Here is a 26,791-nt window from a genome sequence, read left to right on the forward strand (position 1 = left end):
TATTTTGTCTGTCTGCTCCCTTGCTGGGCTTCTTGGGGGCAGGCGGTTTGCCTTGGTTCGCTCTCTTCTCTGTCCTGGGCAGGCCCCTCACTGATTCTCCACTGACCACGAGGCTCTGTCCCATGAGGAGCCATGGCTGGGGTGGGAAGGGCACACCACCCGCACAGTAGGTTTTTTTTTTTTGGCCGTGCCTGCTGCATGTGGAAGTTTCCGGACCAGGGACTGAATCTGCACCACCTTGCCGCCTTTGCCACAGCTGCAGCAATGCCAGATCTTTAACCCTCTGCATCGTGAGGGAACATCCAGAGCACACAGTAGGTCTTCATTGGCATTATGAAATTAGGCAAAAAAGGCCAAGTCTGCCCAGAGCTGAGATGCCAACCTGGGAACTTGTTTTCTCATTTAGGCGCCGCCTGGTGGGGAGACACGTCTCTGTGACCCCACAACAGGGCTTTCATGGTGGTGGCTTCGCGGAAAACCCACACCCGACCCCCCCAGCCATGAGGCCACCCCCTCCCTTCTGTGGAGGGAGCTCTAGTTGGTTCCTTCAGTGCTGGGTGAGGAGGGGGTGGCCTCTCTGGACCTCGGGCCGCCCCAGGAGGGGACGGTGTGAGTGCAAAGCTCCGAGGCCGCCCAGCCTTGCTGCGGCCCCCCCTACCCCCACCACCGGTGCCAGGCTCTTCCTTGCCCTGCTCCCTTCTCTCTCCTTTAATTTCCCTTCTCAGAATCAAAGGGCAGCCTGACATTTCCCGAGACCCTCGGGCTGCCCTGTGGGCCCCAAGATGCTGCTTCTATCAGTAGTGGACAGCGGGGGTGGGGTGGGGGGTGGACACGTGGGGAGGCGACCAGGGGCTGCAGGGCTGAGGCTCCTGGAGCTCAGTTGTGCTGCTGCAACTCCGCTGCAATTCCAGCTGGGCCGCAGGGCAGCACCGGGGTGGGTGTGCTGGTGTTTGGCTGAGGGTGGGATTGCTCCCCAGCAAGACCCCCAGGGAACGGCCGAGGCAGTGAAGGCGCCCTCACCCCGACACTGCACCTCTGAGCCCCGGCCTCGTCCCACCTGCCCCTCCCGGGAGAGGCGTTGTGGACCCAGACCAAGTGCCTGGGGCCACAGAGGAGCTGAAGGTGATGGCAGCTAGGGGGTGACGGAAAGGACAAGTCGGGGACAGGAGGGACCGAGCTGTGTCGTTTCATGAACACTGAGCATAGCGCATTGCCGCGATCAGGGCTGGGAAGCATGACTCTGAAAACATGGTAGGACTGTTGGGTCCCGAAAGGAGTGAGAGTGGTGACAGTGACAATGTCACAGCCAGGAAGGTTTGATTACAAAGTAAAGGTAGAGGTGTCTGCAGGGCAGATCCTGCCCAGGGCTCCAAGGCCCTCCCGCCCGCTTTCATGCCAAACAGACAGCAGGCCTGACCGGACAGCCGAGACTCAGCCTCAGTCTCTGGGGCTTCGCCGGGAGGAGCAGATGCTGGACAGGGAGGAAGAGGGGACCCTCGGTGAGGACGGGATGTGTGCACATGGTCTGGAAAATCCCAGGAGCTCAGGGATGTTCCCAGTGCCTCCCTGAACTTAGTTGCTCATCCATGAACTGATAACAAAAATACACGCTTCCTCCAGGGTGCTGTGAGGATTAAAGCGCGTGCGTGTGTCCTGGCTCCCTACAAAGCGCAGCATGTCCCGGCAGCAAGGTCTTACCTGGCGCCAAACAGCATCAGTGCCAAGGTGAGAAGGACCCCTTTCCTAGAGAGAGATTTTAAGGAATTGGCTCCCGTGACTGTGGGGTTGGCAAATCTGAAATCTGCACGGCAGGCTGGCAGGCTGGATCCAGGGAAGAGCTGGTGCTGCAGCCGGGGCTGAAGGCTGTCTGGAGGCAGAGGTCTCCCTTCCTCAGGGACTCCGGTCTTTTTCTCTTAAGGCCTTCACCTGATTGGGCGAGGCCCACCCACACTATGGAGGACAATCTGATTTACTCCAAGTCTACTGGTTTAAACTTCTTAAAATTAAAAAAAAAAATTTACTTGATTTACAATGTTGTGCCAATTTCTTCTGTACAGCAATGTGAAAAAATTAATCTCCTCTCAAACAGACCTTCACAAAAACATCTAGCATGTTTGACCAAGTATCTGGGGACTACGGCCCAACGAAATGGACACCTAAGATTAACCTTTTCAGTATCTGTTCATTTAGTTTGAATTGTCCTTCCTTCCGCGGCTGAGATGCAAGGGAGGAAGCCCTCGGCAGCTGAGCTCCGTCCCCAGACACGTGTGTAAAGATGGATCAGATTAACCTGGGGCCGCTTTGGAGAGCGGTGGTCCTGGCCCCCGTGAGACCATGGATGGAACGGGGCGGGGAGGGCTGGGATCGTCCAGAACCTGAGGGATATGGTGGCTGGGGTGCCATGGGGGGCTTTGGGTGGGCAGGTGGTGCCACGGGAGAGCAGGCTGGGGTGCCCTTTGGGTCCGTGGGGCCCTCCACCTTCTGCTGGCCCCCGGGCATCAGAAGGGAGTTACTTCCTTGCCTCCTGGTGGCCACGTTCATTTTCTCTCTGACTGATCTGGTTCAGCGCACAGGATCCAAGCGCTGTGGATGCCTGGGGCTGGCCTTGGGTGGCAGACCTGCAGCTCAGGTGGCTGTGGTCAGGTGGGATGGGGGCTGCGGGGTCGCCCCTCCCAGGAACACAGAGGACACAGAGAGGCCCCAGCTCCTGTTCCCTCAAGGAGCTTAGACCCTGGAGCTGCCTCTGCCCTGGGGAGGGGGTTGGGGCCGGGACTGCAGCCCCGTGGGAGGGCTCCTCTTCCCGGGGCACCATCTCCAGCCAGTGAGCTCTTCCTCCCGGAACACCCAGGTTGTGCCCTGGTAGGAACCCTGCTCTTAGGGCTGAGCGGTGTCACTGCGCCCCTCCCCGAGTCCCAACTTGCCCCCGGGCCCTCGGATTGTGACCTTATTTGGGGATCTTTACTTCATCATCACAGGTGAAGATGAGGTCGCTGGCGTGGGTCCTAAGCCCGTGGGAGGGGCATCCTTGTCAAAAGGGGGACCAGACACAGACACACAGACGCTGGGGCACAACCGGGACGCCAGACCCGCGGAGGGAGGCGCTCAGATCCCTCCCACAGCCTCCCCGGGGAGCCCCGCCCTCTCCACACCTCGATCCCGGACTTTGGCCTCCAGAACTGGGAGCGTTTGCATTTCTGTGGTTTAGGTGGTTCCAGCTGCCTGGTTTGCGGCATTTTGTGGGGAGCCCCAGGCAACCAGGACACCCCCCAGGCTCGTTTTCTCCAATAATGCAGCGGAAGTTCAGAAAGAGCAGCAAAGCGCCTGGGTCTCACGGGCAGTGAGAAGGGCCGCCCGCAGGGCCGGCTTCCACGCGTGCACGGCCCGCCCGCAGGCCCCCTCCCCTGCGACCCCCGCCCTCCTCTGCCTGCGGGGCTGGGCCCCTCCAAGCTGCGGGGTTTGGAAGGACTGATCTGGGGGCGGGGGAGGAAGGGGAAAGGGGGGAGGGCGCGCGCGAGAACCTTACTTTCCCACGCAGAGGAGCGCAGCCCGGAAACTTCTGCAACTGATGCTTTATGAAAACAGAACTTTGAAGCAGGTGACGAGTCGCCCCCCACCTCCCCGCCACCCCCCACCCCACCCCACCCCCGCCCTGCCTAGTGACTGAATAACCGGGGACGCGTTGGCTGGGTTTGCACTGAGAGCCCGCAGCTGGGTGCTGGGATACCGATGACGCCTGATGACTTACTCCTGGGCTCGGAGAGCCGGTCGGTCCACCGTTCACAGCCTCGACTCGCATCAGGCTCCCCAGCCCTCACCGCCCGGCAGCAGAGGGTCGGCCTGCGGGGCGGGAGCCCCCGGGCTCCCGAGGAGGAAGCGGTGGCCCCGCCTCCTGGAGCACCGCCCCCACCGGCCGCTGCAAGCCCCTCCCACTCCGCCGCCCCCCGCGGGCCCTGCGGGGAGGGGAGGATGGGAGGCGGCGGCCGGTCGGTGGAGTCAGATTCTCTCTGAAGATTCCATCCCCCCCCCCCTCCCCCGCCACCAACCCTGCCCCAGGGCCCGTGAAGTACCGGGGCTGGGGTGGAGGGCGCGGTTTGGGGACCGCCCAGAAGCCCTTCCTGCGCCAGCATCCTGGACTGGCCCCTCTAGAAGCCACATCCTGGTGGCCCGCCACTTGAGCCCGAAACACCAGCCCGCGCCAAAGGACCTCCCCACCTCTGAGCGAAAGGGACGCTCTGAGCTGTTCGCAGGGACGGCAGGGGGGCGGCCTGGAAGGGTTTCTGCTTCGGGATGAAGCGCACAACTAGTCTCCGCTGCAAGAGCTTTCTTTCCCAGACGCCAGGCCGCCCGCCCCCTCCTCCTCTCGGCGGATCGTCTTCTCTGGGGCACTGAACGTCTCCCTCTGTGAATGATTCTTCTGACTTTTAAGCAATATTAAAATTTCTGTAAAAGCGATCATATGGAAACCAGACATTGGCTGATGTAACCTGAGCCCTACCGCTCCAAAGATCTTAATAGGCGCAAAAGCAGAATTTGGGGGCATTACTGGGCCTGTTTCTTCCCTAGTTAATGAATATGCCACATCTTTATATATGAATATACCAAATATATTTATTCTATTCTACTCTATTGTACTATTTCTACTGCTATGCCATTCCGTTTTATTCTATTTCATATTTTTTGGCTGCGCCATGTCACATGGCGTTCCCGGGGCCAGGGATCAGATTGGAGCCACCTACACCAGTTACAGCAACACGAGATCCTTAACTGACGGTACCGGGCCAGGGATTGAACCTGAGTCCCAGCGCTGCAGAGAAGCCACTGATCCCGCTGAGCCACAGCAGGAACTCCTATATTGATTTTAACATACCCTCTCATCCATTAAGAATCCTGGCGGTGAAATCCACTTAAACCATCCAGGCTGCATCAGCCTTTGGGGTAAAAGTAGGAATGGGACCGCCCTGGTGTCTTTATTTGGGGACACCTGCCTTCTGAGGACACTCTCCTGAGGTCTGGCGTCCCATACGATTGCTTCCGGGGGGCTGGCCTGCGTGACAAGACCGCGGAGTGATCTGGGAGCCACAGGAAGTGGAAAAGCCCAGGACGAGCAATGAGAGGGGCCGGGGCTGGGCGCGTTCTTCTCCTCTGCCATCCTCAGCCTGGTGCACCCACCTGGCGATCTGGCGACCTGGGAGTGTGCTTGACCTTCTGGTACCGGAGAGGAGGAAGGAGAAGGCAGACAGGGCTCCAGAGGATGCCCTTCGTGGGACCCGCCACGTGGAGCTCCACGTGTGTTCCAGAGGCTTATCGCGTGGGCCCTTCCAGCTGCAAAGGAGGCTCAGCGCTGTCCTTGTTCGGGATGACTCCATCTGCCTGCCAGCCAGGGATCCCACTTCCAAGGAATAGGGTGACAGGCACGGGGCGGGACCCCGGGAAGCCTCCGTGAGGTCTGTGGTGCCAAGGGGCTCCCGGCCATTTGTTAACCTTTCCTGCCCCAGCAGAGCTCTGGTGCCTGGGCGAGGAACAGCCATGAGGTCACACAGGGAGGAGGCTCCCTGCTACGTGGGTCCACAGACGTCCCCAACTTGTTCCCGTTTTAATAAAAAAAGGGATGCCGTGCACCCCGTGGGCCCCAGTCTGATTTGGAGAAAGGAGGCTGGTCTGGGGGCTGGTTAGTTACCTGGTGCTTGTCACAGGCCAGCCCCGCCTGAGTGGCTCAAACAGCAACAATCTTTTTCTTTTTTTACTTTTTAGGGCCACACCCGCGGTGTATGGAGCTTCCCAGGATAGATAGGGCTCCAGCCGGAGCTGCATCTGCAACCTACACCACAGCTCACGGCAACACTGGATCCTTAACCCACTGAGCAAGGCCAGGGATCGAACCTGCATCCGCATGGATGCTAGTTGGGTTTGTTACCACTGAGCCACGACAGGAAGTCCCAGCAACAATCTTTTATTAACTCTCGTGGTTTCTAGGGTTGGGACTCGAACGTGGCCTGGTGGCTGACTGTGGTCACAGACAGGGCTGGGCAGTGTCCTGGCTGTGGGGACCTCCCCCTGGGCTGCCTGCTGTCCTCACACCTTGCTGCTGGCTCCTGGCCTGTGTGTCTTGTCTGGAAGAACAGGCCTGGGAAGGCGCAGGGTCAGTGCCTGTGTCACAGTGGTAGCCTCGTGCAGGGGGCTGCCCGGGGCAGGAACCCCAGCAAAACCAAGCCCTCCTCTGCTCAAAGCCACCAAATGGATGTGTAATGAATCTGAATAAACGCTGTGGGCGTGACGCGGTCAAAGTCTCTGGAATGGAAGCCAGGGATGGCCTCGTGGGGTGAGACGGGGCCTTGGGGACAGCAGGAGGTGCCTGGGGCATGAACGCCAAGGGGACCCCCCTTTGGGGTTGGGCACATGCAGGATGTGGACTCAGCCCTTGGTCAGGGGTAGTGTCTACACAGTCAGATCTGATTTTCAACCCCGGAGGGCCGTGTGACTCTCTGGAGACACTGCGGGGGGGTGCTTCTGGCACATGGTCAGCAGAGCACACTCAGGTCCTAAACAGCCGCAGCCCGCCGACAGCCCACCCGTGCTGGTGTGGTGGGGGTGGGAGTGTGTGTGTATGTGTGAGAGAGGGAGGGTCGTGTGTGTGTCTGTGAGGGCGTGTGTGTGTGTGTGTGTGTGTGTGTGTGTGTATGGTACATGTGTGTGGGGGGAGGGTGTGTGAGTGGGTATGTGGTGGTGTGTGAGTGTGTGTGTGTATGTGTATGGGGGAGTGTGTATGGTACATGTGGTGGTGTGTGTGCAGGGAGAGGATGTGTGAGTGGGTGTGTGAGTGGGTTGTGTGTGTGTGTGGTGGTGTGTGAGTGGGTGTGTGAGTGCATGTGTGTGTGTGTGTGTGTGTGGTGTGTGAGTGGGTTTGTGAGTGGAGCGAGGGTGTGTGGGTGTATGTGTGTGTGAGTGGTGGGTGTGTGGTGTGTGAGTGGATGTGTGGGATGTATGTGTGGGTGTGAGTGGGTGTGTGGGGTGTGTGTGTGAGTGGGTATGTGTGGTGCGTGTGTGGGGTGTGAGTGTGTGTGGTGGTGTGTGAGTGGAGTGAGGGTTTGTGTGGGTGTATGTGTGTGTGAGTGTGGGTGGGTGTGTGGGTTCTGTGTGGTGTGTGTGTGGGTTGGGTGTGTGAGTGGGTGTGTGTGGTGTGTGAGAGTGTGTGTGTGGTAGTGTGTGAGTGGTTGTGTGAGTGGATTGAAGGTGTGTGTGTGTGAGTGGTGTATGCATGTGGGTATGGTGGGGTGTGTGCTTGTGGGTGCACGTGTATGTGTGTGTGTGTGAGTGTGTGTGTGGTGTGTGAGTGTGGGGGGGGTGTTTGTGTGTGTGAGTGTGTGTGTGTGGTGTATGTGGTGTGAGTGGGTTGTGGAGTGTGTGTGGGGTGTGAGTGTGTGGGTGTGTGAGTGGGGGTGTGGTGGTGTGTGAGTGGGGGTGTGGTGGTGTGTGAGTGGATTGAGGGGGTGGGGGTATGTGTGAGTGTGTGTGGTGGTGGTGTGAGGGGTTTGTGAGTGGAGCGAGGGTGTGTGTGTGTGTGTGTGAGTGGGTGTGAGTGGTGGTGTGTGAGTGGGTTTGTGAGTGGAGCAAGGGTGTGTGGTGGTGTGTGTGAATGGGTGTGTGGTGGTGTGTGAGTGGATGTGTGGGGTGTATGTGTGGGTGTGAGTGGGTGTGTGGGGTTGTGTGTGTGAGTGGGTATGTGTGGTGCGTGTGTGGGGTGTGAGTGTGTGTGTGGTGGTGTGTGAGTGGAGTGAGGGTTTGTGTGGGTGTATGTGTGTGTGAGTGTGTGGGTTCTGTGTGGTGTGTGAGTGGGTTGTGGGGTGTGTGGTGGTGTGAGTGGGTTGTGTTGGTGTGTGAGTGGGTGTGTGAGTGCATGTGTGTGAGAGTAGTGTGTGTGGTAGTGTGTGAGTGGTTGTGTGAGTGGATTGAGGGTGTGTGTGTGTGAGTGGTGTGTGCATGTGAGTATGGTGGGGTGTGTGTGTGGTGTGTGCTTGTGGGTGCACGTGTATGTGGGTGTGTGTGGGTGTGAGTGTGGTGTGGTGTGGGGGTGTGTTGTGTGTAGTGTGTGTGTGGGGTGTATGTGGTGTGAGTGGGTTGTGGAGTGTGTGTGGGTGTGTGTGTGTGGGTGGGTGGGTGGGTGTTTGGTGTGTGTGCGTGGCTTGCGGGGTGGGTGGTGTGTGGAGTGTTCGTGTGTGTGTGTTGTGTGCTGGTGTGTGGTGGTGTGTGTGTGGTGTCTGTGGGTCTGCGTGGGTGTTGGTGGGGGTGGTTGTTGTGTGCGTGTGTGTGGGGGTGTGGGGTGTTTTGTGTGTGTGTGGTGTTGGGCTGCGTGTTGTGTGTGGTGGGTTGTGGCGGTGGTGTTGGTTGTGGCGGTGTGTGTGGGGGTTTGTGTGTGTGTGGTGTGTGGTGGTGTGGTGGGTGTGTGTGGTTGGGGGTGGGTGGGTTGTGTGTGTGTGGTGTGTGAGTGGGTGTGTGTGGGGTGTGTGTGGGTATGAGTGGGTGTTGGGGGGTGGATGTGTGTGTTTGTGTGAGTGAGTGTGTGTGGGTGTGTGGGTGGGTAGGGGCAGCGGGCAGGTCTGTGTGCAGGGAGGGGGGTGGTTCCAGCCAGCAGGTCGTCAGGTCCTGGGGGCGACAGTGGCCAGAGGTAAGTCTGTGCTGACGGGCTGGGGACTGGGGGTGTCACAGTGTCTGGACATGGGGTCCTGGGAAATGGAAAGCCTTGGAGAAGCGGTGGGTTCCGGCGGGCTTTTCCTTGCGTGCACCTGGCTCCAGGCGCAGGATGCTGGGGGAGCGAGCGGCCGCCTCTGCCAGGCCTGCAGTGCCACCCCCCCCCCAATGCTAGGCTGTAATCGGGGGTCCCATCCAGGATCCCGAGTCCTGGGGGCCAGAGCCTGTGCTGGGGACACCTGCCTGGCATCTGTGGGGCCACCCATTCAGTGCGGGGCTTCTCAGATGTGTTTGCGTGTGTGCTGTGTCTGCTGTCATCCTGGGGCTGGGGGCCTCTTTGGGGGCCACGGTGGAGTCTGACATGCATGAGTTTGAGGGCCTTCGATCTAGAGGGTGTGACTGATCCGGGCTGTTCTGTTTCCAAATGTTACTGCCTTGCTTATAGCTACTTTGGAGCCCGGCCTGGAACCCAGAAAGGATACAGCTTATATGGCTTCATAGGATCCCTGGCAGCTGATCGGGCAAGAGCTTTCCTAGGAAAGGGGCCTGAACTGAATGGAATTGGGAGCATCCACCGATGTGTCATTTGCCCAGAACCCAGACGTGACAGCCATCGCTAGCAAGCCTGGCTTCATGTTGGCTGTGCTTGCGGCCCAGGGCTGGCGCCCAGAGGAACGGGCTAGATCCTGGAGGGAGCTCTGGCTTCCGAGCTTGTCATGAAAGAAAAATACCAGCAGCGGCGCCTGCCTTGCTGTGTGATTTGGGCAACTTCCTTGCCTTCTCTGGGCTTCTGATCGCCTGTGTATTGTGAGTGACGGGACTCAGATGCTGAATGGCTGCAGCTTGAGGTTTGCAGAAGGGAGAGCCCAGGCCTCTCAGGACACAGCGCCTAGAGGCCCGCCCCACCAGACCCCCCGAGAAGCCTGATCCGCGAGGCAGCGCCCCCCAGGCTGGTCCTCTCCCTCCCTCCTTCCTGCGCCCGGGGTCCCCTCTTGCCTCTCAGCAGCCCTTCTGAAGCCCCCATTTCTCTTCGGAAGGCCAGCGTGCAGATAAGGATGGAACAGGTGCTTCCTCCGTTCACTGCTTGAAGCTCCAGCCCCTGAGAGGATGGTTTTTGGAGATGGGCCTTTGGGAGGTGACTAGGTTTAGACAAGGCCACAAGGGTGGGGCCTCCACGGAGGGACTAGTATCCTTATGAGATGCAGAGAGACCAGGACTCTCCCTCTCTCTCTGCCGGGGGAGGACACAGCCATGGGGTGGCCGTGGAGGGACCAGGAAGAGGTCTCACCAGCACCTCGATCTTAGACTTCCAGCCTCCAGACCTTGAGAAACAAACTCCTGCTGTTTAAGCCGCCGGCTGTGGTGTTTTCTTAGGCGGCCGAGCTGACAAATACACACCCAGATCACGGCAGGCAGAGGCTGCTTCCTCAGAGCTGGCGGGAGCACGGGGGTGGGTGGTCCTTACATGTGCTCGACTGGCAGGGGCTTCTGGCTGGGAGAGGGGGCTTGGAGGGTGGGCCTGGTGGGGACGATGGGCGCTGGGGGCGGGGGTTCTTCGTGACTGCCCACGGGAGAGTGTTAAGCTTCCCCTGGTTGGTCCCAAGCTGGAAATAGGGGCAGAAGTTGGGAACCGTCCGGGGCTCATGGAGGCCGATGGAGGCAGGACTCAGCATAGTCTCTGCTGCGTCCCGGGCTCTCACAGGCTCCCCGTTCTTGCCTCCTCTGCCCCTCCGAAAGCACACAGCCACGTGCTAACGGAAGAGGGCCATGTGTTTCCATATATTATATCAATAAGATTTTATTTATTTGTTTTGTCTTTTTTTGTCTTTTTTCAGGGCCGCATCCATGGCCTATGGAGGTTCCCAGGCTAGGGGTCTAGTCGGAGCTGTAGCCACCAGCCTACACCACAGTCCCAGCAACGCCAGATCCAAGCCACATCTGCAACCTACACTACAGCAATGCTGGATCCTTAACCCACTGAGCAAGGCCAGGGATTGAACTTGTGTCCTTATGGTTACTAGTCAGGTTCGTTTCCGCTGCGCCATGACGGGGACTCCAGCACTGGGGTTTTTAATAGAGGCTCCGGGAAGGAGCCCAGGGAGCACACTCGGCCTCCAACACCTGGGGCAGGTGCAGGTCCAGGCTCACCCGCATGGCTCTCCCCGGAGCTCACCTGTTGTGCCCAGTGGACCTGGCCTGGGCCCAGCGGTCAAGCCAGCATCTGCTTTCAGGGCCAGTCTGATCACCCCACACCCAGGGCCTCTGAAAGCGGGGCTCATCATTCCTGCACGAACCATCAGCTCCCACCAGCCAGTCGAGACCGCCCAGGAGGCAGACCCGGGGGAGGGCAGTGGGGGGGTGGCCTCCTTCCTGGTCCAGCTGCGGGGACGGGGGTGCTCGTGGGGACCTGGGGCCGGAGGGTGAGCTGGGCTGCGTCCGGCTTTTTTGTTTCATCTCCTCTGAATCTTGGTCAAGAAGGGTGATATCCTGCAGCGGGGGTGACTGGCTGTTTCTCTGAGGCAGTGGCTGCTCGATGGCTTGGAAGGTTTATTGAATCAGTCGGTCCCTCTGCTCGCAGGCTGGGCTATGTCACGCTCATTGAATGAACAACAGCACAACGAATGAATGCCTTTCCAAGCAATGCGGATTTGTCTAGAGTTTTCTAGCAGGCAGTGTTATAGCCTCAACTGAGCACTATTTTTGTTTTTCCTTTTTGGCTGCCCTGTGGCACATGGAAGTTGCCAAGCCAGGGATCAGATCCGAGCTGCAGCCACAACCTAGGCTGAAGCTGTGGCAACACCAGATCCCTTCATCCACTGTGCCTTTGTCCCAGTGCTGCCGAGATGCCGCCAGTCCCATTGTGCCACAGCGGGAGCTCCTGAGTGCCAATTTTATTATTCTTGATGTTTCCTTTATGTCTTCACCCCGAAACTTTCAAGACGAAACACAAATTCACGTCTCTGGTTGATGGGGGAGTTCCATGTGCTTGATGGGTCCCGTCTTTTTTTTTTTTTTTTTTTGGCCACTCCTACGGCATTTGAAGTTCCCAGGCCAGGGATCGAACCTGGACCACAGCAGTGCCAACACCCGATCCGTAACTGGCTGAGTGGCCAGGGGACTCCTGTCTCGTCCTTCTTACATCAGTGCCGCTGCAACCATGGGGAGGTCTTATGTGCTGCACACAGGCTCCTGGTTGGGCCCAGTGAGCACCTGAAAGACTCCTTGAAATCTACACGATTTCTACAGCGAGATGGTGGAGGGTGAGAAACGTGCTCTCCGGGTGGGAAAATAATTTCCACTTCTCGGATGAACAAACATCACCGTGTCACACTCCCACTCCCTCCTACGGGCCTCGCAGCCAGAGCTGGCTCCTGTTTCGGATTGCGCTGGCTTTGCAGGGGGTCAAGTCCACTGACCTAGCGAAGGCCTGGCCATGTAGCCTTCAGAGCCGTCCCTTGGGTCACCCTTTCCCAATCGGTGATGCGCCACCTAAAAAAAAGCCTGCGGTGGAGCTCTTCCAATCCAACGGACTGCACCTGCTGCTCAGAGCTTGCGTGGATGAACGCAGAAACCCCAAACACCAGACAGCGACACGGAGCTAGGGACCTCCCCACTCCCGTCTCCAGAAGGACAGAAGGCTGGAGAAATCAGAACGGACATTCAGCTTGTCCACAAGCTCCAGAGGCAACGACAGTCGTTGATACATTTCAAACTGGCACTCCTAGAAAGTGTAGCCCGGCCAGGGTGCAGGCATTCCGGCCAAACACGATGGGGGCCAGGGGGTGCGCGGGGGACAGGGCTCAACGTGTGACCACAGTCCCGCCTGCACCTGCCACAGAGCACAGATGCCCGGGACGCGGGCCGGCCATCTGGGCAGAGGACACCGCACGAGGCCAGCACAGAACCTCGACGAAACTGCTGGCTGTGGGAGGCGGGGGCAGAGCCACCCCAGGGCGGGGGTGACGCCCCACGGGCCCCACTTTCTTCCAGGGTTCCTGTCACCCGAGCACACGTGGCCGACCTGCAGATGGAGTCAATGTTTCCTCTTTTCAGGTTTTTTAACCCAATGTCATCTGAAAAGACCTGCCGACTTATCACGGAGGAAAAGGGAGGGCACAGACGGCGCGCATCTCAGCCAAACCCTAAAGCAGCCTGGTGGGAGAGAGGTTTTATTTATGAATGTTTTAGTGAATAGTACTGGATGTTTCCCCCCCTCGGTGTTTTGAAATGTCTCCACAAAGTCTAAAGATGCCCTTGGGGAAAGAGCAGTTAGTGACTTCTGATCTGTTTCTTTATCCAAACCAGTGCAAAGCCTACAGACGGACTGAACAAAACAAAGCAAAACAAAGCAAAAAACAGAAAAACAAACAAATAAAAACAAACAAAGCACAGCAAAACAACCCCATGACCAGAGACAGTGTCAGGTAGAAACCATAGAAAAATACGAATTAATTCCATAAGGTTAACCATTAGCATAGCGACAGCAGCACGTGGTACAGCCCCTGAAAATGCCGAATCTCCTAATTACAGAAAGAGCAAGCCAACCTATGAACAAGTACTGTTAAAATAATTGTGCTCTAGTTGTTCCATGGCGGTGACGTCAGGCGGATGGGATGCTCTCGTGTGGGCGGGGACCGAGCCAGGCTGGGTCTCCATGCTGCCGCTCGCAGGCTCCGACCCCAGGGCCAGCTTCTCCACCGCTGTCCGTCCTTTGCTTTGTTCCTTGGGCAGGGGTCGTGGGAGGCACAGTCCCCCTGGGGCGGGAGGAGGCGAGGGTTCCAGGCTCCGGGGAGGCCCTGGTGCGTGGCAGTGCAGCTCCACCCAGGACGACGGAGCTGGTTTCTGAAGCAAAACTGCCTGCAGGACCCAAGACACACATGCTATGAAGGTGACGCTTCCTGCCCCTGCCCCAGGTGTCTGCAGGGGTCGGGGGTGGGGGGTGGGGGGCCTCCAGGCCGGGGTCCGCTGTTCCAGGAAGAGCCAGGCTGGGCTTGGGCCGGGGTGGTCAGTCCTCCTCCTCGTCCTCTTTGGCCGTGACCGTGGGGAGCTTGTCCTGGATCCTGAAACACTCCACGAAGAAGTTGGTGAGAGACCGGTAGAGGTGGTGCTGGAGGGAGGCGCTGTTGAAGTAATGGCTTTCGTCGGGGTATATCTGCAAGAAGGCAAGAGAAGTCATCCACCTGGGCCACCCTCCGTGAGGGGCTGGGGTGCCCGGGAGACGCGGGGCCCCACCGGCCGGGGCACCCCGCTGCCTGGATCCTCGCCTGAAGTCATTTCAGGGCTTCTTCTCCTGGCTTTGCTTAATGGGCTCTGCGCAGCCTTGCTGTGTTTCTTGGAACCTGTGACACGGATCCAGGCTCGGGGACCACAGGGGCAGCGGCCCAGGCCTCCAGGGATCAGGACGCCCAAGGGACTGGAAAGAATCCTGAGCTGTCCCTACAACCCTTGCCCCGCTCCCACAGGCACCTGTGTTGACTCAGCCTGTGACAGCACCGGGGCCTTTCTGGACCTCGGTGTCCAGTGGTGTCCAGGGCAGTGACGGCCACCATAAAGTCTAGCTCACTGAGCCTCGTGAGAGGTCAACAATGAAGTGCCTCTGAAATGTCACAGCAAGGCCTGGGACCCTGTGCTGAGACAATGGCAGCAAACGCCCATCCTGAATAAAAGGACCCCTCCCAGCACGGAGTCAAAGCCAAGGCAAATGGGCCTGAGAGCCTGTGTTCCTTCTGTGACATCAGGCTGCCTCCTGCCTTTTGAACCCTGTCTTCCTCTTATGTCGCGACGCCTCGAGAGTATTTATTAAGGGGGGGACTTACTTGAGCTGCCCTGGGTACATTAAACATCAAACAGTACAAAGTGACACGGAGCAGGAAGCCTGTCTCCCCCTCCCCACATCCCGGGCCCTGGGGCCCTCCCCTGGAGCTCATCACTGTTACAAACTCACTGAGCTTCTGCAGACACTCGCTGTGCCTGCAGGGGTGTCTTGGGGGCCTGTGGGGCCTACCGCCTAGCACCTTGCTGATTTCGCTTGGCCTGCATCTTGGGGAGTGGTCCACACGGGCACCCAGAGGTCTGCCACGTGACCTACCATGGCCGCCTTGGGTGCAAACACTGCACCTGGCACTGCCGTGCGGCTCTCAGGTTTACTGCCATCTGAACGTTTTCAGAAGGGAGCTAAAGTCCCATGAGCTACGTCCCTCCTTCCCCACCCATCAGCACTGGAGCCAACCTCGCTTCCTGCAGGATGCACTCGCAAACTGCCCAGCCCATGCCAGCCCTCACGAGACAGCAAAGCAGGAAGGCCAAGGCTATGTGCGTCTCGCCAAATGAACCCGATGGCAGGAAGCAGACGGAAGAAGCTTCCAGAAGCAGCACCATGCATCTCTGGAAAGGCCCTGGACTTGGTCTGCTGGGTCAGCACTGATGCCAAGCGGGGCAAGGCCATGGGTCTGGTTCTCAGGAAGGGCAGGGATCTTTAACTACTGCTGAGCCACAGATGATTCTTTCTGGAACATCCGGCCAGTATTCAGTAGATGTGTGCTGTGCAGAGGGAGCTAGCACGAGAGGCTGGGGACCCGCCCCGGCCGTGCTCGTCCTCGTGGGACAGGGGCCCACCTCCATCGCCTGTGGGGTGTGGGGCCCCTCTTGCTCACCCCCGGGGGGAGGGGGTGGGGCGGGGGCAGCGTTCTCCCGGGGCGAAAACACCCGTGCAGAACCGAGCTACCGTTAGCGAGCAGGAAAAGCAAGCCCTGCTGATCGGTCCCATCTGCGATGACCACGACACAGGAGTGTGTGGCAGTGGCACGGCCTGGGTACCACTCGGCTCTGGCTCCATGGACAGGACCGTCTCCAGGTGGGAAGCAGAGCAGGTGTGCCTCGTACCTGTAAGCTGTAATTAGCCTTTCCCTTGATGAGCTGTGTGATGAGTTCTGCTGTGTGCTGGAAATGGATCTTTTCTGTTGAGAAAAAGAAGAGAGGCGAGTGAGGAAACTGTCTGTCGAAACCCGTGACCCCGCTGAGGGCGATGCTTTGCCCGAAGCACAGCGGCCGTGTCGGGCGGGCGGGGGCTCACCGTCGGCGGTCGCGTGGATGATCAGGAGCTGCTGCCCTTCCAGCGCCGACACCCGGGGTGCCACCCTGGTCATCTGCACACGCGGGGAGAGAGGACAGAGCTAGCACCCGCGGCAGGCAGCGGGGGTGCACCCTGGAGCCCTGACCGGGAGGGGGGCTTCCCACCTGCTGTGGGACGCCCAGCAGATCCAGGAGCCTCCCCTCTCCCTGCCTGGGCGCCCCTCAGGAAGAGGGAAGTGCAGAGAGAAGGGAGTCGGACAAAGGGTCTCCCCCCGCTGCAGGTGGCCCTGGCCATCCTTCCACCCGATGCCACAGGGAGGTGACACCCTGGCCAGAAGTCCCAGGGTCCAAGGGGGTTTCAGCCTGGAAGCGGCAGCCTTGCCTGCAGCAGGGCTCTAGGCTCTGCGGTGCCAGGTGAGGAGATGCCCCATGTGACATCTGCGCTCGGCCAAGGGGACAGCGAGGATGGGAGGCGGTGGCCACCCACGCCGGAGCCTGCAGATCCTGGGACAGACTCCTCCACCCCGAGCCCTTCCCAGCTCTCCTCCTCGTCCCTCGGTTCCAGGATGGGCAACCGACCAGGAGCGGTCACAGTCACAGTCACCCAGTTCTCAGGGAGCTGGAAGGGGGGTCCAGAGGTCTTCTCAGCGTGACCTCTGGTCGTGGAAAGGGAGCGACAGGGTGGCTGGGGCTGGAGGGGGGCGGTGAGCAAATCAGAGCGGCCGGCCCACGCCATCCGATTCCGCCACGGCCAAGGGGCGGTCGCGCAAACCTACCTCGTACGCTCTGTTGTCAAGTCCGTGGAGGCCCAGGTACCTCTCGGAAAATGCAGACGCTGGACGGAAGCAGAGGGGAGAGCGTTACACGGGCCTCGGCCCCGTCCGACTCGGGGGCCGCCCTGGGGCCGGGCGGGGGGGCGGGCTCCCTTCCACCTGGGTGGTGACCTTCTGTTTCTGAAAAACCATGTCACCCTCTTGGGTCTTTACGTGGACAGTCAAGACAGCACCACAGTGACCTTGCAATAGGTTGGTGGCGGGGTTTCGACGCACAGGGAAAACTTCAGTCAGCAAAACTTGATCGGAGTTTTAAACACACGCTTCAGGTCAACATACGGGAGCAGGAACCACCACCAACAGGACGTTTCCATCAGAAATGCCTTATTTTTAAGTCCGCTATGTCTGCGTCCTCCTGGCTCCCTGGCAGGTGCTGCGGGCGGGTGCTGCGGGCAGCTCCGAACACCCCCACCCGCCCGGGCAGACACCGGCACAGGGCCCCTGCCCGCTCTGCGGTCAGAGAGGAAGGGCAGCCCTTGGCGGCAGTGGTGGCAGGACACCTCCTTCCATTCTGCTCACGACTCCCAGAGCCACTAGCGGCCTTGCGGCTTCTGGGCTTTCCCTCGAATGTGGCTTAGGGGCATCAGTGGGTGGACAACTCCCCGCCCCTCCCGGGGTGCGGGGTGTGGGCGGGGGCCCTTACCGTAGAGCTTGAAGTCTGTTATTGGAGAGAGGGCGCAGCCGCAGCTGAAGATCTGGCCTTGGTTCTCGCCCTTGGCCGGGAGGATGTAGGTGCTCAGGTAGCCGCCGTAATCCTGGGCGAGAGCAGCAGACAGACGGGTGAGCAAGTCAGGGACCCGCTCAGGAAGACGGCCTCCCCCCCAGTCCGTGAGTCCAGCAGCCACGGTCAGGGAGTTTTTTCTTTTTTAAAAAATGTAAGCTTAACTGTTTTTAAGGGAGGTGAAAAGATGAAAAGCAAACACTTTTCCAAAGAAATAGAACGTGACGCAAACAGCCCTCTTCGTGGGGCCTCGTGTTCAAGTCACACGAGGATGAAAAGTGATGGTGAGTGTGGACAGTGTGAGTGTGGACAGTGTGACTGTGGACGGCGTGAGTGTGGACGGCGTGAGTGTGGACGGTGTGAGTGTGGACGGTGTGAGTGTGGACGGCGTGAGTGTGGACGGTGTGAGTGTGGACGGCGTGAGTGTGGACGGCGTGAGTGTGGACGGTGTGAGTGTGGACGGCGTGAGTGTGGACGGCGTGAGTGTGGACGCCGTGAGTGTGGACGGTGTGAGTGTGGACGGCATGAGTGTGGACGGCGTGAGTGTGGACGGTGTGAGTGTGGGCCAGGAGCGCTGTGAGAGTGTGGGGCGCTGTCAGGTCCCCTCCAGCCCAGCATCCTCGCATGGGGCTCCCTGCCACCTTCCTTGTCGGAGTTCAGGGCATCAGCGGTGACAAAGGCACCAAACAGGGGTGGGGGGGCTGCGCATGCGGGGGGGGGGGGGGTAATTCTCTCCAAACTGCTCCAAACGAAGAGTCTTAAAGAAGCGCTGAGCACCTTTGCCTCAGGAACCTCCCGGCTTCCAGGGGCTCAGCGAGGGGGTGGCGCTGCCCTGTCCTGCGGGGTGGGGTGCGGTCTACCGGGTCTGCGGCCCCAGGAGGTCCTGTGCTCCGGGGTGAGGGGGACGGAGCCCGACTGTTCCCCGGCTCATGGAGGTGACGTAAAAAAACTAGAAGGAGCCACGGGACGCTCAGCAGCTAAAGGAAACCGGCTGACTTCCTCCACGGAGACTTGCAAGCGGGATCCACAAACCTCTGCCCGAGGCGCTATTCAAAGAGGCGGGGGCCTGGGCAGGGTGGCTACTGGAGGGGGGCCAGCGAAGAGCCCCACGGTGCACGCCCACACAGGTGTACGCACACACACACACGGGCACACATCCTCCGCTGTCTCAGGGATGGGGCGTGAGCTGCGTCCTGCAGGGCGGATGGGACACGACGCCCTCAGCTGAATCAACCCCTTGCCCGGGAAGCCTCTTCACGGCCCAGTGACACCTGCATCTGTGTCCAGGGTGACCTTGGAAAGGTCCTTGTGCCGGGCCACGTTCAGGTGCCCGCCCTGGCCTGCAGCCAGAGGTGGGAGGCTGAGCTCCCAGGATGAGATGGTGCAACTGGGGCAGCGCCAAGCCTGGACAGAGGCTGACCGGGCCTGGGCGCCCCCCTTGAGCCAGCGGTCAGCCTGTGGGGCAGTGACTTTCCCGTGGGGACGCGGGCTAAGTGCCGACACCCAGGGTGACGCCGTGAGGGATCCAACCGGCTCTAGGCCTCCCAGGCGGGGGTGGGCCTCCGCCTGCTCAGACTGGACTCGGTGTCCGGGCTGGCCTGTCCCCTGGCCCCCCTTTACTGCCTCACCTCCCATGCAGCTGTGGAGGTCCAGCACGTGTTTCTGGCACACCCACAGGGTGCATGCAGCTTTCACGGAGCGCTGGGCTCCGAGGGGACGATGTCGTATTCCTAAGGTTACTTGGCCAAACCTCCGCCTGCTGTCACTGCAGGGGACTGTGTGGGGCCTGGTCCCTCAGAGGGAGGACAGGCCTGCCCCTGTCCAACTGTGCTCCTGCCTTGAGATGCGGAGGTCACAGGCCCAGGCAGCCTAACGATGGGGGGAGGGTGCCAGGGGACGGGAGGGGACCCTGCCTGCACCTGGACCCCAGCCATGCCCCAGCCCCTGGCTAGTGAATGAACGTGACCGTGGCCACAAAGACAGACGTAAAGACCCCGCCTCCCCCACCCCCTTCCTGAGAAGCACAGCAGGCTGATGTCTGAAAGTAATTAGGGGCCTAGGTCCACTCCCACAAAGACCAGGCTTATTTTTAGATTTCCTTCCAGATAATTTGAAAAGAAACATGGACACAGGAGCTGGTCACTGAGGGCTCCCTGTGCTGGGATCACTCAACATCCAAACTCTCTGAACAGGAGTTCCCGTTGTGGCTCAGTGAGTTCCAAACCCGACTGGTATCCATGAGGATGCGGGTCTAATCCCTGGCCTTGCTCCGTGGGTTAAGGATCGGGTGTTGCCATGGGCTGTGGTGTAGGTCGCAGATGTGGCTCGGGTCCTGCGTTGCTGTGGCTGTGGTGCAGGCCGTCGGCTACAGCTCTGATTGGACCCCTCGCCTGGGAACTTCCATGTCCCGTGGGGGCGGCCCTAAAAAGACCCAAAATAACAGAAAATAAAATAAATAAATAAAAAATGTAAAAAAAGAAAGAAAAAGAAAATCTCGCTTGAAAAACAACTGCTTGCACACGACTGGACCAGAGGCGTTCCCGGTAAAGGATGACGGGTCCTGGGTGATGGAGCAGGTCAGTGGCCGGAGCAGGGGGGCGTTCAAACACGAGCCGGCAGCCTCACCTTCCCAAACACGGCCACCCGGGTTTTATCGATGTACTGCTCTTTGAGCATCATCCTGCAAGGTCAGAGGAGAGGCGTCAGTGTGGGGCGCAGCCGTGCCCTGGCCCCTGCGGCCCTGCCCCGCCACTTCAAGGAGGGAGGCACTGGAGCTGGACAGAACTGTTCACTGCTGTCGCCCTTCTTGGTGCATCCCGAGCCCGCACACCCACGGAAGAAACTCACAGCGCCCTTGAGGTCACTGCGGAACGGCCTGCGGAGAGACCCTCTAGCACGAGGCAGAGGGGCTGCTTTGCAGACTCTCGGGCCTGCGTGCGTGGATCTGCCCCTCCTGGGACCAGGTGCCTCTCAGCCGCCCAGGCTCGGGGAGGGTCCTCCGGGGCCAGCCAGGAGCAAAGGCACTCTGGGTGTCACAGGGCTTTGAGCCAGGGCACTGGGACCCCCCTGCACCTGCAGTGTCCTTGGTTCCCAACTCCTGGAAGGGGGTCCCTGTCTTGGGCCTGTCTGGCGGCAGAATCACTCCTGCCGGGGCCCTGCGGGGACGCGGCCAGCTTGGGGCTGCAGGCTGGGCTGCCTGGCTCCTGCCTCACCCTGCGGTGTCTCACCTGCTCACCCTGCTGGTCCCTTGTCTCCCCCGCCGTGACTGGAGGCGTTCTGGTTCCTGGACCCTAATTCAGCAGCAGGAGTCCCGCCGCCTGCTGGCGGATGACGGCTGCTGAGCCTACCAGTCGCCCCCCACATCTGCCACCGCCACCAAGCCTCCTTCCATCAAGCTTCCTGTCACTACTGCTCCGAGTGCCGGGCCATTACCTCCTCGAGCCACCCCCTCATTTATAACCGCCCTTCCTGTGCCAGCTCCCCAAGGACCCCAGTCCCAGGACACTGCCAGCCCTTCATGGTTAGAACAGCGCTTCTGGCAAACAGACAGGGGTGGGAGGGCCCAGCTCAGAGCAGCAATGTCCCTGACTTCTTGGGATGATAAAAATGTTGTACTTGGATTACAGTCACCCTCCCGCCACCCTGACCCCCGCAACCCCGGTACCCACAGCTTCCACGTCTGCAGATCTAACCAACTGCGGATAGAAAATATTGAAAAAAAATCCAAGCAAAACTTGAATGTGCTGTACGCCGGCAACTCCGTGCACAGCACTCACACGGTACTTAGAACTGTTCATATCACATTTACGCCCCGAGGTTGCATCTTAAGTACACAGGAGCATGTGCGATGGTTTTGTGCAAATACCCCGCCATTGCATAGAAGGGGCTTGGGCATCTGAGGCCTGTGTGATCCGTGTGGCTCCTGGAACCAGTCCCCGTGGATACTGAGCGACAACCGTGGGCTATTGTTTATTTTATTGCAACGGGTTTCCCCAGATTATTTGCAGAAAATTGATTCATGCGTGTCTGCTCCGGGGGTTGATGTAGGTTTGATTCCATTTAGAACACCAGTGGGAGTAGGAACACGGGTCCATCATATCCCCCCTCCCCCATCCCTCAAGCATGTGCCATCTGCAAGGACTCAGGGCTAAGTCTTAGGGTTCCCTAGGCCATGGGCCTTGCCTTCAGAAGCTTCCACTCTCACTGAGTCTGGGTGTCTTGTGTCCAGTTCCTGTCCAGCTACTCAGAGGCTATGAGAGCTTCAGACACGTCACCCCAACTTCCCAAGTCTCGGTTGTGGGGAGAAGCCCACTAGGCTCAGGGCGGAGTGAGGGGCAGGGTTGCAACGAGCAAACCCGACAGGTGTCTCTGACTGAATGTGCTGCTCGGGCTGGACAGAGGGACCACCCTGGGGAGGACACATACCTTCCCCCCAGCGAAGCGCTGGATGCCCTCCACCGCCCTGGGCACAGCCCACCTGCAGGCTGCTCACACTGGGCACAGAACTGACACCTGCGTGAGCGGCTCTCTTATGAATGAAGAAGCAGCCATGTTTCATCAGAAATATGAGGAATCTTCCAGATGAGAGAGTCCAAACCAAAACCCAAACAACAGCAGCAGCAACGACAAAACTCTGGGAAAATTCAGGAACCCAGAGGGATAGAGATAATGCAGTGACCAGAAGAGAACCATCAATAAGAGAGCTAGAAAAAAGTACGGAACCAGTAAGACAGGAGTAGCTTGTTCTCGGGTGATGAGAGAGGGCTAGGAATTTGAGGGGTCCTACCTGAAAATAAACATTCAGCGGAACGCCTGGAAAACAGGAGAGAAAAGGCGTACTGAGGATAAACCCAGAAGCATCAGTCAGTACAAGAAAAGTTCCAGAAAGAAACAACAAAGAGAAATTCCCCAACACATTCGAGTAAGAACTTTCCAAGAGGGAGTTCCCGTCGTGGCGCAGTGGTTAACGAATCCTGCTGGGAACCATGAGGTTGTGGGTTCAGTCCCTGCGCTTGCTCAGTGGGTTAACGATCCGGCGTTGCCGTGAGCTGGGGTGTAGGTTGCAGACTCGGCTCGGATCCCGCGTTGCTGTGGCTCTGGCGTAGGCCGGTGGCTACAGCTCCGATTAGATCCCTAGCCTGGGAACCTCCATGTGCCGTGGGAGCGGCCCAAGAGATAGCAAAAAGACAAAAAAAAAAGAACTTTCCAAGACCTAAGACCAATCGTTCCCTAGATTGAAAAGTCCCACATCTGGGGCTGACATTTCAGGCCTGGGGCAAAGGGGATCCTCCTTTGAAAACAGGCCACCTCCAAGGGTCAGCAAAGACAGTGATGTGGGTTTTCTCACAGCAACACCAGACGGTGGGCGATGCCAGGGCCTTCCAGTGAGAAAGGATTTTCTGGGTGGATTTTCTCTGAAAGACGAACAGTAATTTCGAATGTGGGAACAGAAGGCAGACATGCTGGGGTATTTTCTAGATGTAGGAGGGAAAAAGCAAATTTACAAGGAGACACGCATCTGTGGGTCTCTGACAAAGGATCTCGTGTAGGCAAGTGGCGAATGGGCATCAAAGTGACCCTACCGACCCCTGGTCCCAGTGCAGCAGGAGCAACGGGGCTACAGCTCAAGGCAAAGGCGCTGGAACAGACCACTTGTAGGGTAAACATTCGGGCGCAGCCCGAGTGGCAGGGACAACTGGAAATATGAGCAAGGGCACAGAGTTACCAAGTGCAAGACAAAGCAACACTTCCAGGAAAGCAGGGGAAGGGCGGGCTAGAATGGACCCGCCTGGCTCCGCGGAGGGCTCCATCCACCCAGCCATCCTGTGCCCGGGCTTGCGGAGCTCACCGGGCCGTCGATGGGGCTGCACGGGGAGGGGAGGGCGGAGGTGGCCCAGCTGAACCCCGACCTGCTGCGACAGGAAGTCACACGACGAGAAGTGGTGTGTGATGACACCTGTGTGCAGAAACTCGGAGGCGAACACCTGATGAAGAAGTGTGGTTGCTGTGGATCCCCTGGGCAGCAGGGCTGGGGGCGCGAGGGAATTTGCCTGGTTGAGGTCCGCTGTTGTTGTGAGTTGAATTCCGCGAAATACGCTGCATTTCTGCCCCCCTGCAAACCTCGGTGTGTGACCCTGTCTGTCGACAGGGACCACGGCAGATGTAAGCAGTTAAGATCAGGTCACAGTAGAGCAGGTTCCTAATCCAACGTGACTGGTGTCCCCTTACGAGGAGGAGAGACAGAGACACAGGGACGATACAGCTGGGCGGGTGACGATTCGGGATCAGAGGGGCGGTCTACACGGCAAAGATGGCCACAACCCCCAGGGCCTGGAGGAGGCAAAGAAGGACCATCCCCTCCTGGTGTGAGAGCCCTGCCCACACCTTGGTCCAGCCCTAGGAAACGAACTCAGCATTCTAGAACTCCTGCTTCTTAAAAACACCGTGCGGCTAATAAAAAAAAAAAAAAAAAAAAGAGCTGTTTTTATCATTTTTATCTCTTGCTAAAAGCCAGATGCCAGTGATCATGTTTGTAACGCTAAACGCCCTTCTCATGAAAGTACGGCCTCTGAAGATATTATTCTAGAAGAGTTTTCAAATGACAAGCAGAGGTCATGGAGCCTCTCACTCAGATCTCTCCAAGCCGATACGTTATCGTCCCCCCATTAAAGAGCTCCGGGCCACCTGTCCCATCCAGGCGACAGCTGCCACGATCTCCAGAAATATCTCAATGGTAGGTACGAACGAGGTGTTTCCGTAAGAACAAATTGTAGATTATTTGTATTTACAAATAAAAAATGTTAAATCCACACACACACACACACACACACACAAAGCCCCCAAACACTGCGGGGGTATCACAGGATAGCCAGGCGGCCTTCCAGTCGTGTCTGCCAGGGTTAGGAGCTGATGTGCGCTCACGCACGTGCATGCACGCACACACACACACACACAGGCTGGCCTTCACCAACCTCATGACCACACCCGTGAAACCAATGCATACATTTCCCCAAGTTTCTGAATTCTCTCCTCGGGATCCGAATCCCTGATACACAGACGTGCCCCTGGGATTATCGGGGGGGGGGGGATGGTTACCCTGGTCCATGAGGTTCTGCCCCACGGCTGGCGGGGGCCAGACCACCCCTGCGGGGGTCCATGTGGCAGTTCGGAGACCCCGGAGGTAGAGGGGGCCTCGTGCATCTCAAGGACACGGGGCCGGGTCTTGGGCTCCGTTCCAATTGGTAAAACGTCTCGGGTTTTTTATCCTCAGCCCTGCTTCCACGGCTGCGGGTGGCCCCTCCATCTAACCACCTGGAGCCTTACTTCTGGATCTTGGTAAATGACCTTCACTTGCAAAGACCTCTGGAGTCTTCCAAGGAAAGCTGTTTTTCCCCCCGTATGCAATATTTGCATTATCTTGTTGCTTTATTTGCACTAATCAGCCAGGTGGATCCCACGTGATGGTTGTTTCCTGGTGAACAATGGAGCCTGGGGAAGAAGGAGCCTGGAGCCTTTTTGTTTGTTTGTTTGTTTGTTTGTTTTTTTGCTTTTCAGGGCCATACATATGGAAGTTCCTGGACTAGGGGTTGAATCAGAGCTGCAGCTGCCGGCCTACACCACAGCCACAGCCACACAGGATCCAAGCCTCATCTGCAACCTGCATGGCAGCTCATGGCAACGCTGGATCTCCAACCCAGAGAGTGAGGCCAGGGATCGAACCCGAGTGTTCATGGATCCTAGTCGGGTTCATTATTGCTCAGCCACAATGGGAGCTCCCGGAGCACATTTCTCACTGAGATGGCCCGAGGCACAGCAAGGATGGAGGATCCAGCCGAGGTGGGCTGACACCTGCGGGTGGCAGCGCTGACTCCGTGCTGTGACCCACAGGAGCACTGGAACCGGAGGAAGGGCCTGAGCTGGTGAAGCCACGGGCACTGTGTAGCCATGTCGGTGCGGGTCCAGGAGGGGCCCGCAGAGGTGATGGGTTTGTGTCCCCTCGGAGCCCTCAGGTGGAGGACAGACCTGGCCTTTGGCTGCGGTTGCCTGATGGCTGCCAGCGGTTACACCTTCCAACTTTCCACGTGGCCCCGTGGCTCAAGCTGTCCCCACCAGTGACTGGCCTGGGGTCCTGGGCTGGACCCCTTGGCTCTGGGCTCCCCATCAGCCCAGGAGAGATGCCGCGAGCCCCGCTGGCATCGGAAGCCCGGTCTCTTCCTCCAGCCTGTCCTTTTCAGGTCCGCGCCCCGCGGTCTAACAGCTCTGGCCCTGCTGTGCTCCGCCTGCACTAACGCGCCTTCCGCGTGGCTGAGGGCATTTGGGTCCTGCTTCCTGGGACCCTATGTGATGCCAGAGTCGCAGCCGCTCTCAGCGCCTTCAGAGTCGGGGAACCTCCCCATGAGAGACTGATGTGGCGGAGAGGGGCCTGCTGGGCGACATGGCGGGTAGGCTTGTCCTGCTCTGCGTGATGGGTGGCATAGTGTCTCCAAGGTCACAGAACTCTCCGTCCAGCTCTGTGTTCCCAGCTTGTCCATCTTGGCATTCGCTCGCAAATCTTGCTGACTCTGCCCCAGAAGCACCCCGTCCTGCCCCCCCCCCATGGTGCCGTGCCCCCAGTTCCCATCTCAGGGACCCCGAGAGCCCTGGCTGGCCTCCTGCTCCTGAGGTCGCCAGCCCCCAGCCCCCGATCTTCCTAACCCTGCCAGGCCTTTGCAGACACGCATGCTGTTTATCTCTCCTCAAATCACCCACTGGAGGAGTTCCCATTGTGGCTCAGCAGTAACAAAGCCCACTAATATCCATGAGGACATGGGTTCGATCCCTGGCCTCGCTCGGTGGGTTAAGGATCCTGTGTTGCCGTGAGCTATGGTGTAGGTCGCAGACGCAGCTCAGATCCCATGTTGCAGTGACTGCAATGTAGGCCGGCAGCTGCAGCTCCGATTAGACCCCTAGCCTGGGAACTTCCAGAGGCCGCAGGTGCAGCCAATGACAAAAAAAAAAAAAAAAAAATCACCCATTGGAATGTTTTCTGCCAGAACTCTTGCTGCCCTGCTGCCAGAATCATGGTTCCGAAGAACAAAGAGGACCTTTCACCTTCTTGCTAAACACCCCCCGCTGGAACCCTGCTGCTCAGAGGGCACCTTGGGGTGGGGGTCTCCCCAGCACTCCGCCCCACCTCTGTGTCCTCTGCCCTCCGTGGCCCACCCACGAGGCGCGTGTCAGCGAGCCCCAGGCTGTGCCTCCTTCGCCTTGACCCTTGCTTGTGACATGGTCTGTGTGGAGCGCCCACCTCTCACTTCCTGCCTAGGAACCCTCCAGGGTGGGGTCCTGGCCCAGAGCCACCTCCTCCCAGAAGCCCCTTCGGGCAGCTGCTGCAGGTGCTCCTGTAGCCACCCCTCCCCCAGCCGGGCCCAGAGCTTCCCTTCTGGGGTCAACGCTTCCTTCACTCGGTCCTCAGCCTGGGAGGGACGACGTGCTGCGACCA

The 26,791-nt window shown here is 58.9% G+C and overlaps 2 protein-coding genes across 2 annotated transcripts in view; one reads left to right on the plus strand and one right to left on the minus strand.

The window, feature by feature from the left end:
- Positions 1–6,624: 6,624 nt before the first annotated feature.
- LOC125117756 (keratin-associated protein 5-1-like) lies at positions 6,625–9,405 on the plus strand (the record flags this gene model as incomplete). The annotated part of the gene is made up of 6 exons (XM_047763846.1): positions 6,625–6,680; positions 6,862–6,887; positions 7,246–7,322; positions 8,205–8,259; positions 8,383–8,408; positions 9,280–9,405. Coding segments are annotated over 6 exons (366 nt in total), but the record flags the coding sequence as incomplete, so codon positions are not given.
- Positions 9,406–13,058: 3,653 nt separating this feature from the next.
- Positions 13,059–26,791, minus strand: part of LOC125117667 (dipeptidyl aminopeptidase-like protein 6) — a 260,710-nt gene continuing 246,977 nt past the window's right edge. The window contains exons 17-22 of the mRNA XM_047763699.1: positions 19,936–19,990; positions 17,233–17,344; positions 16,533–16,591; positions 15,758–15,830; positions 15,568–15,641; positions 13,059–13,837 (exon numbers count right to left, since the gene is read on the minus strand). Coding sequence (XP_047619655.1) covers positions 13,691–13,837; positions 15,568–15,641; positions 15,758–15,830; positions 16,533–16,591; positions 17,233–17,344; positions 19,936–19,990 — 520 coding nt within the window. The 3' untranslated portion in view covers positions 13,059–13,690. The remainder of the gene's footprint in view (positions 13,838–15,567; positions 15,642–15,757; positions 15,831–16,532; positions 16,592–17,232; positions 17,345–19,935; positions 19,991–26,791) is intronic.

Source organism: Phacochoerus africanus, chromosome 16 (genome assembly GCF_016906955.1).
Source record: "Phacochoerus africanus isolate WHEZ1 chromosome 16, ROS_Pafr_v1, whole genome shotgun sequence".
NCBI classification, from domain to species: domain Eukaryota; kingdom Metazoa; phylum Chordata; class Mammalia; order Artiodactyla; family Suidae; genus Phacochoerus; species Phacochoerus africanus.